Below are 19,683 nucleotides of genomic sequence, written 5' to 3' on the forward strand. Positions count from 1 at the left end.
TCCATGCTGCATTTGGCCCACCCTCAACCTATTTCATTCCTCCATTAAAACAAAACAACCCATTCCAAGCCCCATCTACCCAGGGTTGATGATGTTAACTACCACTTCATGTGACAGTCCTTCTAACATGACCTATTCACTTCCTGTCTCAGCTAAAGCACACCACATTCCTCCATACCCTAAAACAATGGCTATTTGACACAGCTCATTGGAAACAGTTGGGCAAAATTAAGGTTGGCAAAGCACCAAGACCCAATGGATTACATCCACGTGTCCTCAAAGAGCTCAGCTTGGTTATTTCATGGCCATTATTTCTCATTTTTTGATATTCTTTAGTCATTGGCATGGTACCAATGGATTGGCGTAAGGCCAATGTAGTTCCTAACTTCAAAAAGGAAGCAAAGTCATTACCAGGTAACTACAGACCAGTTAGTTTAAAGTCTATAGTTGGAAAGGTCCTAGAAAGTTTGATAAAGAATTCATACTCTGAATGGTACAAGGTTAAAACTTTAGTGTGAGACCTTTACTGTTTAACATCTTTATAAATTATACAGAGTTTGGGATTAAAAGTACCATTTATGTGTTGGCAGATGACACCAAACTATGTAATGGATATAAGTCCATACAGGATGTCTATAATCTACAAACGGACCTGGATGTACTGTTTTATTGGGCAACCAAGTGTCAAATTATATGGATAATGTAATGTAATAATATGGATAATAATGTAATGTAATAATATGGATAAATGTAAAGTTATCCACTTGGGGGCTAACAACATGCATGCTTCATACTGTCTAGGGGAAATACATTTGGGGGAATCAGAAATGGAAAAGGATCTGAGGGTTCTGGTAGACCATAGACCTAATAACAGCATGCAATGCCAAGCTGCAATATCTAAAGCTAGTAAAGTACTTTCTTGTATTAAAAGAGGAATAGACTGCAGAGATGGAGACATAATCCTGCCCCTGTACAAAGCATTGGTCAGACCACATCTGGAATAGGAATCTATCACTTTGCCCTAAAAGTCTAAAATATGTTTTGTAGACCTTCCAATGTGGACATACACATTACAATCTGTTTAAGCAATAAGCTACCATGTAGCACAATATCTATTAATTAGACATAAATAGATTTTTTACCTTACTAAATAATTTTTTATTAAAATGCATTACCTATGTGCATTTTGTAAATAGCTTATAGGAATTTTTCTGAAGTTTAAATGCAAATCAATTTCAAACCAGTCCTGTTCCCTCACAGTAATCATTTTGCAGAATGTTGACACAGTAAAATGTCTAGGAATTCACTTTCTTCAAGCCTCTGCTGCAACTCTGCAGGAGAGCTGGTTAAAATAAATGTCTGAGTAGATGGACCTGATCCAGGAATGTTTGTAGTCTAGTCCCTATTTAATGTACAGAGCTGCGTAATATGTTGGCGCTATATAAATCCTGGTTATTATTATTAATAATAATAATAATAATAATAATAATAATAATAAGTGACAAGTTCTTCCAAAGGATATTCCAAGACATTTAGCTGTCTTTTTAATATTTCTATATGCACAGTATTTTTACTCATTTTTTCAATTTCTTTACACCTCCAAGGAAAGCCACAGTATATATGAAAAATAACAAAAGTTTTAAAGAATGCGTGTACTGTACTTATACATATCAGCAGCATAAAAACTTTAGATTGTAGGTTCACCACATGTTACCATTAACTGTAAAGCATTTATTAAACCATCTACCATCTAGTTCAAGCTCCTTCTTAATTAAATATTGTGGTTTACATAGTTTTGGTAAAACCAAATAAAATTGTAAACTGTTGGATTTTTTTATATAGTGGAGTTTTAAATCTCACAACAGCATAAGTTCAGATTCCATTCTTTCCAGATATTTTTACAATATATATGGCTTGTAAATATGGTATTGGAGCATGGTTCTAATACATGGAATCTTTGGGCCTGATTTACTAAACAAAGTCCCATTCACAACAGTGAATGTCCCTCTGGGAAGGTTACCACTTCTTCATGCCAGTGAACTGCTGCCTTGGGATGCTTCATGTAGCTTCACCCTGTGGCAGCCACATTGGGAATGAATAGAGGTGGGAGAGAGTGGCCCCAGTGCTGCTCAGTGCTGCCACCTGTCAAATGCGCAGATCCTGGTTCTTCAAGAACCAACACTGCAGTGCAAGTGACCAATCGGTGCCAGCCACCGCGGAGATTGCTCGATCCAAAGGCATGTTTGAACCTGTTCCAAGAATAACTTCCTCCAAAGTGAGGGAAATGCCCTATTTAAAGGGCACTAATATTTATGTCCTAATAATTTTTTAAATTTTCTCACTATTAACTATGAATTTCTCTGACTTTCAATTTAGGAGTCTGTGGCCACCAGGGCAAATTCAGATAGCATTTTTTCCTGACTGAGGCTGGCATTCATCATTGCTCTATGCAAAACTAAAACTAAAGTAGTTTTAGCTTTATGTATTTACCAAACCCATTTATGCATATGTAACAGTAGGTTCTGTTTGGACCCTGTTGTTAGAGTAAACAGTAGACATTGTTCCAATTAGCTGATGGATGGTACCACTGCCAACCGAGACCAGCTGGTGGCAACATTCCCCGATCCAGGAGCAGGCAGTGTCCCCATTGGCTAGCTAATAACTATCATTCAGGAAGAAGAAGCGCATAGCCTCATTTGTGTCCCCGGCCTCTATCTTCTTCACTGCTTCATTAGGATCCCCCTTAATTCTTTAACCTGTATATAGCAACCACTAATAATTGAAATCCTGTGCATGCATACAAGAGTTACATTATCCCTGGCACATGGATAAAGTATGTACATTGCACTGCCATGTGGCGTACACTGTACACAAAGACTTAAAAATAGCTAGGGGACAGAGGAGGAAGTCTAGCAGAATAGACTTTGTATGGGTCGTCTGCCAAAGAACTCTACCTCCTAGCAATTTTTTTTTTTATTTGATCAGTTAGGCTCCACTATAAAACAAGATGTAATATGTTCAATACTATTTTTATACACAGTTTATCATATGGAAATCTGTTAAGTGGGTTGTAAATTTTCAATGGAAATGACCAGTGTATACTATGTGCAATTCACATTTGTAGAAGCACAGCTAGACCAGATGGTCCTACGATAATGATCAGGAAATTTGTGTATATGTGGTAATCCTATGATGTTTTAGGTATTTTTTTATGATCTCATTAAAGAGCTATTGTGTATGTCACATGTTGTAGCATTATATAAACCTTTAATATTAAAAATCACAAGGTGATGGAAGTTGTTAGGAAAATGATCATAGCATGTGCGGTTATTATTACACTGCTGTTCCTTATACAACCAGCCAGCTGTAGTAGAGTATCATGTCCTTCATACAGGACCAGTGACTACTGCTGGAGTGCAGCTTGTGTGGTCTTTAAACAAGGCAGGTATAAGACTGGAGTCAGCCTGGGTCACTTTCTTAGTGGCTCAGCCACAGCCTTGGAACTTATGGAATTTAACAAGTTTAATTTAAGAAATAAGGAGCAAGATGGAATTTTAAAGTTATGCAACAGTTTTAACAGTAAATGCTTTAAAATCATTTCTTCTGCTCAGTAGAAATATTCCATTTTTTATTGAGTTCTTCTTGCAATAGCTATTGTGTGTCATTTCATGTATATATATATATATTTATATATATATATATATATATATATATATATATAAATGAAATGACACACAATATATATGTATATATATATATATATATATATACCCACACATTTGGGTTACTAATTGCAAATGATATTGTTACATATTTTTGCTCCTTATTAGGCTGGCCAATCCAGGACACATTTGTAGGCACATTTGTACAATTCCTATGACTGCAATCAAAACACAATTGCATGGAACTGAATAGCAATCTCCTATTCTTTAGCTTAAATTATTTTCCTGTTTGAAGCAACTACGTGATTGAAACTGGGGTAAAATTGATTGAAAATGCCTTTTTTTATTGATTTTTACTTCAGCTTTCACTGTACGGTGATTCAATTCTGTATTACAATTGCAGTTTTGAAATTCCAAGTGGACCTTTACTTCTTTCTTGTTTAGTATATATGCTGACTGTACACACATAAGTACTTGCAAAATCATGCAGTAAAATGCTTGTTTTATGGTGCCTTAAAGTGGAACTAAATGTGAAAAATAAAAAATTGCGATGCCTGGTCTAATTTTTTTTTCACCTGTCTGCCACATCGCAGCTGTCACCATCTTCATCTGCAACTCTTCCAGGTGTCAGGTCTTTGCCCACCTTTATTGATCATAACTCCCACAAACTTCCCCCGAGTGACGTCATGATACCAGAACTCGACCACTTTCCCACCGCAGGTCTGAGCCTGCGATGGGGGAGTGGGTGGGTTGTGTTCACAGAGACAACCCGCCCAACACCCTGACTCTGTAATTCCATATAGGAGACATGGTTTGCGGCTCTGTCCGGTGCACCCCCCCCCCCCTCCCCAGCAGACCACCAAAGAATTTCTTTGCAAAAACAGACTGCTCCCACTCGTGCCCACCCCACTAGACCCCAGCTTACATCAAATGAGAGCCATATACAGCTAGGAGCATTCCACATGACTGCATTTACAAGAGGTTGACGGAAGTGGATGTCAGTTGTGAGCTTTGTTGACCCTCTCAAACTGATGATCCCCCATCCTACCATTGAGAAAACATCTATGAGGGATCCTATTAGTCTGGCAGTGGGACTGCTGGATACTCTAAGGCAAGTTACTCTCCCCCCATTTGCAATAGTAAAGTAAGCTAGGGGTTGATGTGTACTATAACCCTTCTGTTTTCATGTTGTGTCGCCACCATTAAAATTGCTGTTATGTTGTTTATCACAATTATTTTAGGTTTTGATAAATGAGGCAAACCTTACTTCTCATTTCTTTCTAAGCATACATAAAATGGAAATGGAAAATGGTTCATATTCAGTTCATTTAAAAATTGTCTTCCCAATAAATTGATGTGGGGTCCTATGGAAGCATTTCTGAAAGCCATGATTTAAAGGCTTGCAACATGAGACAGAAACTGTTGTCAGGGGACCTAAACCTTTTTGACCCCAAGCCCCAGGTTGAGGTAGGTGAACGATTACCCTACATGTTTGTTGCTGATGGGGCATTTGGACTATACCCTAATTTGATTAAGTCATTCAGCATATGAAATATGGACCTAACAAGGTTGGGCTAATTATTACTTAACCAGCGCAAGAAGATTTGTAGAATGCACCATTGGCATCCTTGTGAACAAGTGGCATATAATTGATGTTTGATGATAATACTCCCTGAAAATACCAACTGGGTTGTAAAGGGGGACATGTATTCTTCACAATTTTGTTCGGGGAAAAGAAAAATATGATACTGAGGACATGTCAATTGAACAGCTGGGCTCTATAAACTTACCATTTTATCAGGGCACGAAACAGGAAATCTCCATCAGAGTTAAATTTGCAGCTTACTTTATGTCACCAGAGGGAGAGCTTCAATGGAAATACAACCTTTGGTAAAGCCCAGTCAGCCATATTCTTGTTATGTTTGTGATTTTACATTTTTTATTGTATTATTTTTAATATTTTTTTTATTTTATTTATGATTTTGTATGGGGGGGTGAAATTATTTTATATTGTGTTATTATTTTATATTTGTCATTAGGATGTGACCAGGGTCTGCATGACTTTCTTTTAGCAGACTGGCACAATGTCTCAATGTTTTCAAATCCAAAACACAAGACGTCTTTCATTAAATCACTATAAAAATGGCCATGATGCCAAAGTCAGACACAGAGGAGGTTTCAAAGTAAGAGGTTAGGTTGGCTAAATCTCCTAGCATAATAAAATCAGGGTAAAAAAGGCAGAGGCTGGTGGTAAGAAGTGGAATGAGGTTGGGTATGTAGCAGTGATAGCAAGAGGAATGAGAGTGGGGTTGTGGCAGTGGCTGGCTGTAATAAAAGGAAAGAGTTTTGACTTCTGGTGGTGCCAGGGGCTGATGGTAGGATAAGGAATGAGGCTGGGGTAGTAGTGGTGTGCAGGGGCTGGCTGTATTTAGAAGAACAAGGTTGGTGTTGTAGGAATGGCAGGGGCTGATGGTAGGAAGAAGAATGAGGTTGAGGTGGTGGTAGGAAGAAAAATGAGATTGGGGATGTGGTGGCAGGGGCTAATGGTATTAAAAGAAAGAAGGTTGGGGTAGTGGAAGGGGCTGGCTATGACTGGGAAAAGTAGAAGTGAGGAAGTTGACTGGACTATGAAAATATGGGTGGGTTTTGATGCAAGGATGAGGCAGGAACTGGTGTGGTAGGTTGTGCCTAAGACCTGGAAAACCCACTCATATCTGGATATCAATTACAAAATATCTCTCTTAGGGTCACATTGATGTTGAGTAACTTTGTTTAATTTACTGACAAGAGATGAGGCAAAATAGATCATTAAGTAATTGGGGATTTGGTTGCCCTGATGGATATCATACCAGAGTGACAGAACAATTTCAGTAAATTGGGCATCCTTTCCTTTTACTTTGGCTAGGTGTGAAAGCTATCTAGATCTCCTGAGAGGCCCAAGAGTGCTTGCACCTTGCTGGTCCTCTGTGAGTCGTGGGGTGGCCAATGAATCGGAAGACAAATATGATATTGGGCTGCTGGCATGAGTGGAAGGTTTGCTGCTGCTGGGTATAAAATACACTGCACATCAAAAAACATTTTCTTGCAAATTTTTAGCTATGAAGCTGGTCTTTGAACCCTTTTCAACCTAACAATGCACCTGGCTTCTCTTTATGCCTCATCTACCCTACCTATGCATCTGGCTGCCTTTCTATCCTCATCCAGGCCTCCTTATGCCTCAACTGGCTTACCAATGCCCCTGGCTGTCTTTCTATCTTCATCTGGCCTACCAAAGCACCTGGCACACTTTGGATGAAAACTCTAGGATGTTTGATGCAAATTACTCCTAGCTACCACTAAAGGCGTAAACCCCCATAAAAATGACCTACTCACCCTTTTCTTGATAACATTTTTCAGTCTCTTCCTGCACTCTGAGATAAAAATGCTCCAAACTCTCCATCCATGCTTTTGCCTTTTTACTGGTTGGAGTATGAGACTTTGGCAGTGTCCCACAGCTATGGAGGATAGTGGATTGGGTTAAAAAGCTCGACAGCTGCCATGTTGGTCACTCCTTTGTGGTCCTCTCGGACTTTCTGTCCAATGCACTATGGGCAATTTCCAGGAGTAAAAAACACCAATAACAAACACCTAATATGAAGTTGATGGAGATGATAGGGGTGGCAAACCACTTATAGGCACTATATAGAACATATAACCACTAGGTAATGCCATTGCCCCATAGCACCTTTAAAGAGACCTATAACCATTGTAGTCATGCAGCTGGCTCTGCCATTTGGCGTTGTCTCTAGAACTCCGCAGGCACCGACCACAGTACCAGGAACCCCCCATCAATGCGAATGGATGGTGTTATTAAAAAGCGCATGTGAAGAAAAGGTCGCTATAGGTTTAGTGATTGCTACTAAAAAAACTTGTTTCAAAGAGATGACACATTTCTAGGGGTCATCTAAATTTAGGAATTAGTCATAATGATTTGTATGTCCTAATGATGCAGGGCCATTGTAAGATTTATATAAAATATTTAGATTTAATTTCATTAAATATTAATATTTATTGATATACATTTAATTTCTGAATATAAATATTTATTTATGTTTTATATATTTATTATATACATATAGAAATCCCTCTATATTTCCCTTTCCTTTTTTTCTGTACGTGATCCCCTTCATATAACACACTTTTGATCTTTTCACTTTTTCTCATCTATTTCAATACTTCGCACCCTTCTTTACCGGTCCAGGGATCTGTCAATCACGAGTCTCCCTCGGCCAATCAGCGGCGCTGCTGTCAGTGTGGTCCCTCCCCCAGGAGGTGCAGTTGCTTGGAGAGGAGTGGTGAGAAGCAGCACTATGAGGAGGGGGAGTGAGGAGCTAAAACCAAATAGAGTTGAATGAGTGAACTTTCTTGTCTAGTTTGTGCAGCTCCCATGTCCCTATCACAGTGAGTGTGCTGAGAGCAGACAGGCTCCTTCATTCATCTCCATACAAGATGCTGCAGAAGGGTCGTGGCCGTCCCATGAGCCTTCCCTGGTGGATTATGTTGCTGCTGGGCAGCCTGCTTGCTAGCAACTCCGCTTCTGCTGCTGCTGGTGCTTCTCCCCGCAAGCAGGATGAGTCGTTCTCCACGCTGAGTGTGTATAGAGCCAGATGTACGTCCAGGTGTCTGAGTCTGCACATCACTCGCATCTCTGCATTCTTCAAACACTTCCAGGTAGGACATCTGTGTGTGATAGCCAACTCCACACAACTCTATATCAATCATAATAAAGAATCAACTCAAGCATAACACAAGGATGAGGATCCTTATTTTACCGAGTGATCATTCCTAAATGTCTTATTGAATTGAGGCTAATGTATGCCCATCTGACATGGTACCCTGCTAATTAGATTTGCATCAGGAGAATGTTTTTCTGTTACATCTTCATTGATGTGTTCTGGAAGCATTGATCTATCAGTGGTTTGTGCTTTATCAGAGATCCATCTCAGTGATCCATGCTAGCCACTTACAACTGGACTTGTTCTATCATTCTACAGATAGTTTCGACTAATCCAAGTAGCTTCCAAAGCCAGATGAGTGTCAGGAATACAGCCAATTTTAGGGGACTAACTCCTGAACCTCATCTGAGTGGAGAACCTATTTAATATTAGGGACTAAGTCCAGATCAATGTCCTATTAAGTCCTATTAATAAACAGGATTTATATAGCGCTAACATATTATGCAGCGCTGTACATTATATCATGAGCTAAATAAAAAGAACCTTCACAAACAGAACCTCTACATGTTGGTCACTGAAGTTGTTATGTTGGGTTAAAATCAAGCGCATGGCTTGCTGCATAAAGACAGCCTGTTATAGAATTTATATGTTTCTGCTCTAACCTGATACTACTGATGATGGACTGTTATTAATATTATTATTAATATTATTAATAAACAGGATTTATCTAGCTCCAACATATTACACAGCACTGTACATTTAATAGGGCTTGCAAATGACAGACGAATACAGTCACAAGAGGAGCTGTCCTGAAGAGTTTACAATCTAGGAGGTGGGGGAATTAACACACAATAGAATTACATGATACTTCTCACCAAAGTTTCCTTGAAAGGTTAAGCCAGTATTATATTTAAAAAGATAGGGGGTTTGGGACTTTGGTATAATATGAGTGGTATTGTACTAAATGGTGGAACTGTATTGGTCATCCAGCAAGCCAGCAAGGTATTATTTGGGCTCATTCACACCAGATACAATGTAACATACTGCATTTTCCAGCACAGTGTATGAACAAGAGACATTGGCATCAGTAGGACATGTTCATTCCAGTAAAATGCATTGAATAAAGTTCTGCAGGGTGCATCTTGGGCAAATTATCTTTTTGCCATTTACGTTAATTGAAATAGATTATTTAAAAAACTCAAAGCATCCTAATGTCAATGCAATGCTTGCTAACGTGTGTTCTGATGTGAGCCAGCCTTTGCTATCTCTTCCTAAGAAGGTCCTTTAGAGTGAACAAAGTCTGGCATTTCCTTCTTTAGTAATCACCTGGTGAAAAGTGTTATTTATAAAGTAAATTTTAACTTCTGTTTGTTTTAAATTTGTATTTGTCTGTGTTATTTTGATTAAATGAGATTTGTTGAAGTTTTTCCTGATTCTTCTATTGATGTAAGTTATAAGTAGACTATAAAGGCTTGTATTGTTTGTTTATACTGTGTTATGTATTTGTTTATTTTGTCTGCTGAAGAGTTTTAGCCTGTGATTGTCAAGTGGAAGTGACTGGCACCTGTTGGGCATTAGAGTGACAAACGCCACCTCGGTGAGGTCTGTCGCAGCATGCTGAAGTAATAAAAACTGAGAAGGGATGGCTTTAGAGATGATAAGCTGGCCCCTTGCTTTGCTTTGTGCCCCAGGCTCCTCATTGATAAGTCAGCTTCAGCTTACACTTAAAGGCAGAGGTTTTATTTGAAACAAGAAAAGAAAATCCCTGCTCACCTATTAACCTGTGAAATCCACATAATTATTAGCTGACCTTTTGGGGGCAGAAAGCTGAAATGGAAAAATCTGGCAGTAGGTTTTCATGAAGAAGGCAAACATATGTGATACATTTATATGGACAGCTCGGGAAGACGGCTTGCTGTGGGGTAGCATATCATGAACCACACACACCATAAACATTGTCCTTTAATAAGTGAAACAGCGAACTCAGATTATCTTACTGCTAGGATGACATGGACAAAAAATTAAATACTCCAAGGTATTTCGATGAAATACTAGACTAGATGGAGGGCATTTGAACTGGTTTATGATGATCCTGTGTTTCATTTACCTTATGACCTAGTGTTTCCCTCCTGTGTGTGGGAGTTTTTTTGTTTTTAACAATAGTTGCAGATTTGTACTTGACTTACTCCCTTCACTAGAAATATGCGAATCGTTTGTTTATCTTCCCAAACACCAGTGCAAAGTCAGAAAAGTACTAGTACTAGTTTTTCCGAAATAATAATATAATAATAATAATAACAACAAATACCCATATAAATATATTTACAGACAACACATAACCCTTGTTACAATTATTTCTTCATAATATAACGCAAAGTTGTGCATTGGCCAAAAATAATCAATAGTGATTACAGTTTATTTAAAAACGAGTGATCAAATAACAAATTGTTTTTTTGTGAACAAATGGCATAGTGACTTTTATTTCAACGTATTGGACTCAACCATTGAAAGATGAATGACCGCTATGGGTTATGGCACTTTACAAAGCTCTTTGGCTGATAAAATAGGCCCATAAGACTTCTTCATAGCTCTACACTTGGCATATAGAGTAGAGAATAAAGAGAAATGTCAGAATTTACATCATCTAGGCTGTCTAATCAGTCGTGACATTTGTGTGTCAGCTCTAATGAAAGCACAAATAATGAAGTAAACACAAACGTGTTATTTTTGGTGCTTCACAGGAGCCACTGGCCATAAAACATGACAGAGTACAGTTTTGTGGTCTGTGGTTTGGTAGAAAGGAAAGCAAAACATCCGTGGACAAATTCACCACAAATTGATTGAAAAACCCAAAAGGGCATGGAAGTAATATGAATGTAGAACTTGGGTTAAGGATAGATGCTGGAGAGTAAAAGTACTAGACATTTTTATTTGTAAATGAACATTTAGGATGTACTAAGTGTTCTGGTGTGGGAAAGTGGTAAGACCACCACTTGTAAACTGGGGGGGCACAGCACTTTTGTAGTAGGTGACAGTAAATGCTTTGGACAGAAGAGGGAGCTGCAACAGTATTATATTTTACTGAAGATAGATAGATAGATAGATAAATAGATAGATAGATAGATAGATAGATAGATAGATAGATAGATCGATCGATCAGGGAGGGAGAGGGAGGGAGGGATTATTTTGATGCAAGTAAATAAATTACAGATCAACAGATGATAAACTAGAGCTGTATATTGCTGTAAATAGATATATAGAAAGGGTAGAAAGAGAGAAAGTAGTACAGAGAAAGATTAAGTAGATACTGGTAAATACATCGGTGATAGATGTTATAAAGAAATAAGTATTCCAAAAAGTCATGGAGGCAAAGAAAGAGACACTAAGTACCTATAAGTAAATAGATCAAAAATAGTTAGAAACAACAAAAGAAGACATGATACAGTAGGAAGGGTTAAAAAAGAGAGAGAAGATAGATTAGGTAGATACAGTTGGAGCAGAGATAGAAAAAGATAGATAGATAGATCAAAAATAGATGTAGATAGTTTTGGGAGAGATTAGGTAGAGATAGATAGATAGATAGATAGATAGATAGATAGATGGGTTAGAGCATAATAGATAAATAATTAAAATCAGGATAGATTGATAGACAGAAAGATATGATACAGATTGGAGGATAATTAAAATCAGGATAGATAGATAGATAGATAGATAGATAGATAGATAGATAGATAGATAGATAGATAGATCTCCATGGTACTGTTATTTAAATTACATATTCTATAGCAAAAAGATAAAACACCCAAAAAATAAAACATTCTTATAATAATCCATAAATATGTGTATACAACTGTAGATAAGACAAAGTACATTTGTTATTAAGGTGATAAGTTCTACAACTTGGTCGGATCTGGCAAAGTCAGCTGTGCGATATATATTGAATGCAGACTATTACATACATTGCAGATCAGTGTTTTGAGGAATAATGATAGCAAACCAAATTAAAACATTTAATTCAACCCAACAGATATATATTTTCCAGTTTTATATGTTATGGCCTATCAGTATTAATAAGCTGCTTAAGATGTAATTGCATATAAGGACTGGACATGAAACAATATAATTAATGGTAATCACATTTATTGCATGTAGGGAAGTTTATCATATGCCACTATAATTCTTATTGTAAAGCTAATATGCAGTACGGTAATGAGTGATAGAGTAAAAGTGGTATAGGTCAATGTGACACAAAGTAATGTATGGGCAAGCTCTAAATGGTTTATTGATATCTCACATTGTCTATTGATAACTATTGAGCTTTGTAAAGGTTCCATCCATAAAGCTGAACTGTAATGAGAGCTGTATATTGTAAGGATACTCACTGACAATGCATCTGTGTTAGTGGGTCCTCTGCACAAATGTTGTTTGTGGTCACTATTGTGACTTGGCTTTCAAGTGACAGTAAATGAAATACGGGTTGACATTTTCCCTCGAGCCATTTGCTTGCGACCATTTGTGAGCACCAAACTGCTGAAGTGCAGATCATTTTTGTTTAGGAAACTGTTTAACTAAAATGACCTTCATCTCATGTTTCTAATACTGGGCAATAATTCAAGCAGACAGTTTTCTGTGAATCATAGGTAAGATTTATGGAGGATTTTCATGCTCCTTTAGGAAGAAGACACTATATATTTTCCAGGGAAGGAGACACCTGTGCTGTATTTGGAAGGTGTTGCACTGATCAAGTGTAAGTTCTATGCAGAACATCCCTTAAGGCAGCAATGAACCTATGACCCTATGTATTTATAAGTTTGGTCAAATTTAATGATTGTAGACAGATTTATTCCAAAGCAGGAAATCAATATGTGACTATAATAGCTGGTGTAATGGACATATTTATTCCCTTGTGTGTTACATTGGGTGTCATGTGATATCTGGGTAGATATCACTAATGCATGGATTGGAACTAGAACTAAAAAGTATCCCTGGCTTTGTGTACATGGCCAACAATTGACAAGAATAGTGATTTAACGATATTGATGTACTTGGAACAAAGCAGGAGCATTGTGAGGAGCACATATAAAATATCTGTAGGCAGCGGATTTATTGAATGAGCGTTGGTTGAAGCTCACATGAACCCACTTATAGGAAGCAAGCAAATACTAAGAGAATTGATTTCCTTGTTAAGGTTAGCATTCCTAAATGACCAATGACAATTCCCATTACCACCATCAACAGTGCAGTACAGACTGAGAAGCTTGATGTTCTGTTACAAAACATGTCCAGTTCATTGTGAAGAAATGGCTAAATCTTGATTTAGAGTAATAATTTCTATATGACATATGTCCTATTACGGGGTCCCAGTGTGCACAGCTTATACAGACATATTTTCTAACATATCCATGGCTAAACAATGTTTACAGGCCTTGGCACTGCCATTTTTCACAGGTCTTGGTTCACTTCCCATACTTTAAGGCAAAAGCATTGGCATATTTCACATGCTCTACTGCCCATACTGCTATTTTAACACATGGATTTGGTGCTTTCATAGCAGTAATGTCCGTCCCAGGGATATGTGTTGTGTATAGGTCACTAATACCTATGCTACGACATGGTAAACCCATAAGTCTCACAGTGAAGGCATAGATGCACACATTGGAATATGGTGGTACAAAGACCGTACTCAATGGCTTACCCAGGGCACATTGCCTTCTTCCACTTGCCATTGCTTCCATAAAAATACATGTTCTCCTTTCTGAATCCCAGCATCATCTCTGGTGATGCTATCTTTCAAATGTTCAGCAGTATCTCCAGGGTCCCCAACAACATCTCTTGTTTTTTCTTGAAAACGTGAAATAAAACTCTAATTTTAAAGCAGCTAATAAAGAAACAGTAATATGTATTTTAAAGGATGGTGATTGATGTATTTTTTTTAAACAAGGAAGTCCAAGAAATGTAGGACATTGGTGAATATCACAACAATGATTGTGTAATTCATAATACCTTTTCCCATCAAAGTCAATGATCCAATTATTGCCTTGGTAAGAAAATAGAACTACAATGGTGGCTTTGGAGTTGTACCTCTCTGATGTATACTTTATAGAGCTTGAACAGATGTTGTTATCATTGGCATTAGCATGGCAAGTCATAAGGATTATGATGGAATCCCACAAATTCATATAATACAGTCAGTTTGCTTTTATTCACCCCTGAATACTAATGTATACATTTCTGTTTTAGATAGATCCAGATATGTCAGAATTATTTTCTTTGATCTGGTCAGGTAATGACCTGTTGAAGCACCCAATGTAAATAGCAAAGCTCTGACAGTTAATAAACCTGAGTGTACACAAACTTACAATACTCAGATTTGCATATAGTGTAACTTTTGTGCACTGAAATACCAGCCAAAAATATATCCCTCCCTTACACTATCTAGAACTAAACAAAGTTGTGACTTTACACACACTATTTTTTCTTTTTACCGGTAATAACTTTTATTTATCTTGGTGCCAATTTGCACATCATATACATCCCTGTATTGTAGAAAAAAGCATTTAAAAAAAAAGCTGCATGACATAAACTGACAAGTATTATTTACTTACTGTCAACATTTACTGACCTACATAATTTACTGACGTGGTATATGCAGACTGTTTGCATTTAGCCATCTTTTTAGACCAGGCATTTTAACATGACATTTTCTAGTTGCTGTCATTTTACTGACTGCTGGCTCAACTCTGATGTAGGTTGATTTGTAAGGCAGGATTGACATTCATTTCAAACCACAGATGTTGCATTAACCAGTACAAAGTCTAAATTAATTGAGAATAAATTACACAACCTAAATAGTCTCTATTGTTTTGCTTTTTTATATACCAATAATTCTTGGTGAATTGTTAGACTGTACTACCCTTCTGCTAAAACCCCCATCTAACAATCCATGTTGTGTTCTCCTTTCCTCTTATAATGCTCATCCACTTAGTACTGCAAGCCCTCCCTTCTCATTTTGCTTCTAGTCATTGACCATAATATGTTTTTTAAATGACAGCTGCTGGCTGAAGGAACTGTGTCCAGTATAGCACAGTATATACCAAGAATCTTCATAAAGTCTGGTATCCCCATTCAACAATAAGTAGTGAATTTAAGATGTAAGGTTTTAGTTTGCAGGTAGAAGGATTTGGTATATTCGTCCATAAAACATAGCTATGTTGTCCTTTGCTTATGTTGTACTGGCAGACAGTTAACAAGATTACCGAATGATTGTTGATGTAGAACTTTGGATAGGCTGTAAAACCCTTTTGCATGGCTCTAACATAATTTGCTGTATAACACAGCTGTTTATAGATAAGGAAGCCTGCAAAATAGAATATAGTATGCATATTAAACTGTCAAAAGATGCCTATGGCAGCCTTTCTTTAATGTACATCTTATAATAAACAGCTTCAGTTGGACCTTTCATTTCAGAGGAAGTTCTATTTACAATATCTACCCATTCCCAAATTCTGCACTTTTATTGAGTATAAATGCACCTAAAAGGAAAATAATGTCGGAATTATATCTGTTTTAAGCAAATGTAACATCACTGCCCTGGTGAGGTTTCTTGTCATTCACAATAAGGAAAGATTGCACTTCTGGTATAACACATGCCCAATGATTTTGCAACACTTTAGACAAATCTCCATTAGAAGATTTGTTTTCAAAAGCAACTTTCCAGTTAGGTGGTGGTTGTCAGGGGTGGCCTTTCCTGTATTGACCACCAGCCAAGGGGAAAACCGCCAGCTCCATACCATACCACTGGGCTCTCAACATGTGTCCACCCTGTGTTCAGTGAACAAGCTAATAAAGTTAGCTTGAACATCAGAATTAATAATTACTAGTAATCTTCTTCTCAAATCTGAACAGCAACACTAAGTAAAAGTTTGCCCATACATGTAGAAAACACATGGTTGGCAACCATAAGACATTTATCTGTATACAGGCCTTTGACCTATTGTTCAAAGTTAGCTGTAAGAACGGGGCGTTTAGGTTCAGGGTGATTTTGCGTTTGCAAGAACTAAATTGCAATTCTAGTCAATAGGACAAATATAAAAAATGAATCTATCAAGCAGAGCATTAGTAAAAGCTTATCTGTCCTCATTCTGACCAAAACTTAACCTTTTGACCATACCCACATGTTAAGTGTTTAGTGTGGTTATACAGTAACAATATTCACAAACACAATCATTTCACAGTATGTAGTAGTAGATCATTTGCTGCCTTCTCACAACAACCCAGATTAGTTTTGTCTCAAAACAAATCAAGTTGAAACCACAACTATTATAACAAAATGCCATCTTTTTACATACCAGCAATGAATCATCTACCTTGACACTAATTTAATATAGTGCCTCGGCTGTAGTATTTGTGATAATCTCTACACAAAACCAATTTCCTACACTTCATACAGTAAATTATGAGCTTGCCTCAACCAGCAAATTATAATTTGGGTAAAGATGAAATCAATATTACACATTTTCTCAATGATATATTCTGTAAGTCATTTTTCATTCTGTGTGTGAATGTCAGCATACTGCTATATATACAAACGCACACTATATTGGCACAGCACAAAATAAAAGTTATTACAGAGAACAGCCAAGGGGCGTTCATTTATTATCCAGATGTTTTATTGTATTGGAACTCAATTTGGAAGCATGTATATTATTATTCTAATCTATAATCTTATGAATATATTTGCTCTGTGTGCATATTAATCTCATCATATTCATTATGTCAAAAATGTGTACTTTATGCTCTTGATTTATAGGTTGCATTTGCTAAAATAAATATATGGGGTTATTTTCAATGCAGAGAAGTTTTATTAGAAGTGTCTAAAATATAGTTAAATCTGCTTTGTCACCAAAACTAGAGATGTTATAAGCCATTATAGGGTCTAACTGATTAGTTTAAAGTGTGCCCAGGTTATCCACACTAAATGTTTGCTGATTCATAACCAATAGTAAAAACACTTTAAAACAAATCCTGCCTATCTGCAACTATAAGCATTGCAGAGAAATTATTTTCACCAGCAAGTTTCTACGCTGTTAGAAATAGACTGAACCCCGACTTAGGGACTAAGTTCAGATGGATGTTGAGGTTATGGCACAGTTACCACTTTCTCATACCTTTGAACTGTGCCCACTGTCAAGATCTGCCATCTCACTTAGAGGGGCCAATGGGGTGAATGGTAATGAAAGTGAGTGACTGTGTACCATCTGCTGCTGCCTTCTGTCAAATGTTCAAAAGCTCATTTGTTAACAACAAGCATAGTGCTTGGGGCTGCTGAGTGGCTGGGAAGGTACTAGTATCTGGGAGCTGCCCGAGAACCATTATTACCAATGCCCCTCTAAACCTAGAGCCATTTCAGACTTGTAGTTGACTACAGCAATGAACGGCAGGCTCATCTGCACTTCCGACCACTCCCATCACCCAACCATTTTACCAAAGTAGAGCAGTTAGGAATGGTTTTCTGCATCTGGTTGCGTTGGTTTGTCACACATTTCCTAGAAGTGACATGACACTGCCATGCAGTTGCTTTTCCACCTTTGGAGAAAAATGACCATGCCTATGAATGACCATGCCACCACTGCAAATGGCAAGGCCAGTGTATGCAAACAACTTGACGTGTGGTCACAAATTTATCCAGTTATCTGTCTATCTGTCTATCTACTCAACACTTATATTTCAGGTTTTGGTAGGTGATTGTAGAGTCAAATCAGTTTATGGCATTTCCAATCAGTCTACATGTACAACTAAACTATCATTTCTGATAGACTGGTATTTTAAATTATAATTACAAGTATTTTAAATGCAAGTAAACCAAGTTATTAAACCTTTATAATAATGCTAGCAAAACACAGATTACCATTAAAATGCATGAAGAGGCCAGGAGCACAGACTGTGTATGAAAGCCAGCACGATGTTAACATCTAGTTCATTGTGCTTTACAATCTCCCCTATGGTTTTAGTACATATTACTGGCAGGAAGCATTTCTTCTTTCATGTAGAAATACATGAAGTATCTTTAATAATGCAGAACACAATCAACTGCCTCAGAACTTATTCTCAGTTGAAAACATTAACATGAAAGCAACATCCAAGGGAGCCCTGTAGATTGACATTACTAAGCAAAGCAATGCCTACAGTATGCATTACCGAACATTAATTGTGAGATATCTTTTATTGTCTTTTGGTGACTGGTGGTGCCTTGACTGCAGGTTACTTCCATTTTAATTACAGCGTAACTAAACCCATAAACAGAAATTTAATATATTGCAGTTTAGTAGACTTTAGATGTGGTGGTTGCATTTTCTTCAGGGTTTTTTCTTTGTTTTTATCTGGCAATCCTGCAAACCATAGTTGTCCATTTGCGTTTATGCTTTTTTCTGGTGAATCTTTAGTAGGAGCTATATTTGTTACTCAGGCTGAACTTCTCCCTTTGTTTTTCTACATCAACCATTCTCAGCCAGTGTGAACCCCAGCATTCCTCTAGAGGTTGTTAGGGTTTCCTTGAACCGTGGCTTATTGATCTTTGATTTGATGATGCCTACATAGTTCTGGGGACAATGCCACTTGGTAGGGCCAGTTGCACCATAATGGATTTAGTTGACTATAAAGGTAGAATTCTAGCCACCATTGTACATGATATTCTTTCCACTGACCACCAGTTTGGAAGGCCTTTTTCCACTGACACCCAATAAATTAGTTTTAGCAGGGGTTCTCTAAGACAATAATCATTTAAATGGTTCTGGAACAGAGAAAAAGTTGAGAAAGGTGGATCTTCATGGTAATTGTTTGTAGTAGTAAATTACACATAAAATATATGCTTCTTTGGTCCACCTTTTAGGCTCGTAGGAAGGATACAACATTTTGGGTAAGGCCAATGACTGTTTTTTGTACTTTCTTCTCATGTATGAAAAAATAAATAACTAAATGCAGCTGTCACATCTAAGGAAGGATAAGGTGCAATATTTTACTATTTTGTTTTTGTTTCATAGCAAAACCAAATGTTAAGTTGTCTGCTATACTTGTAGCAGTGAACTCACTTTGATGTGAACCCTTTTTTCTAATTATCAGTTCATCTATTTAATCTCATGGCAGGTTTAGACATATCACATGAAATATGTTTTATGTGGCATGAAAGTTTTTTGGCGTGATTTATGCTTTCAGTGATATTGATCAGATATCAGAAAGTCATACATATAGGATGATTAGATCCCTTAGATTGTAAAACTGAAAAGGTGGAGCTCTCTATTGTTTCAGTA

General features: G+C 37.3%; 1 protein-coding gene across 1 annotated transcript in view; it reads left to right on the forward strand.

The window, feature by feature from the left end:
• Positions 1-8,039: 8,039 nt before the first annotated feature.
• The window catches only part of ANOS1 (anosmin 1), a 106,759-nt gene continuing 95,115 nt past the window's right edge, over positions 8,040-19,683 (forward strand). Inside the window, exon 1 of the mRNA XM_072427389.1 lies at positions 8,040-8,372. Coding sequence (XP_072283490.1) covers positions 8,151-8,372 — 222 coding nt within the window. The 5' untranslated portion in view covers positions 8,040-8,150. The remainder of the gene's footprint in view (positions 8,373-19,683) is intronic.

The sequence above is a fragment of the Pyxicephalus adspersus genome, chromosome 1 (assembly GCF_032062135.1).
Source record: "Pyxicephalus adspersus chromosome 1, UCB_Pads_2.0, whole genome shotgun sequence".
Lineage (NCBI taxonomy): Eukaryota > Metazoa > Chordata > Amphibia > Anura > Pyxicephalidae > Pyxicephalus > Pyxicephalus adspersus.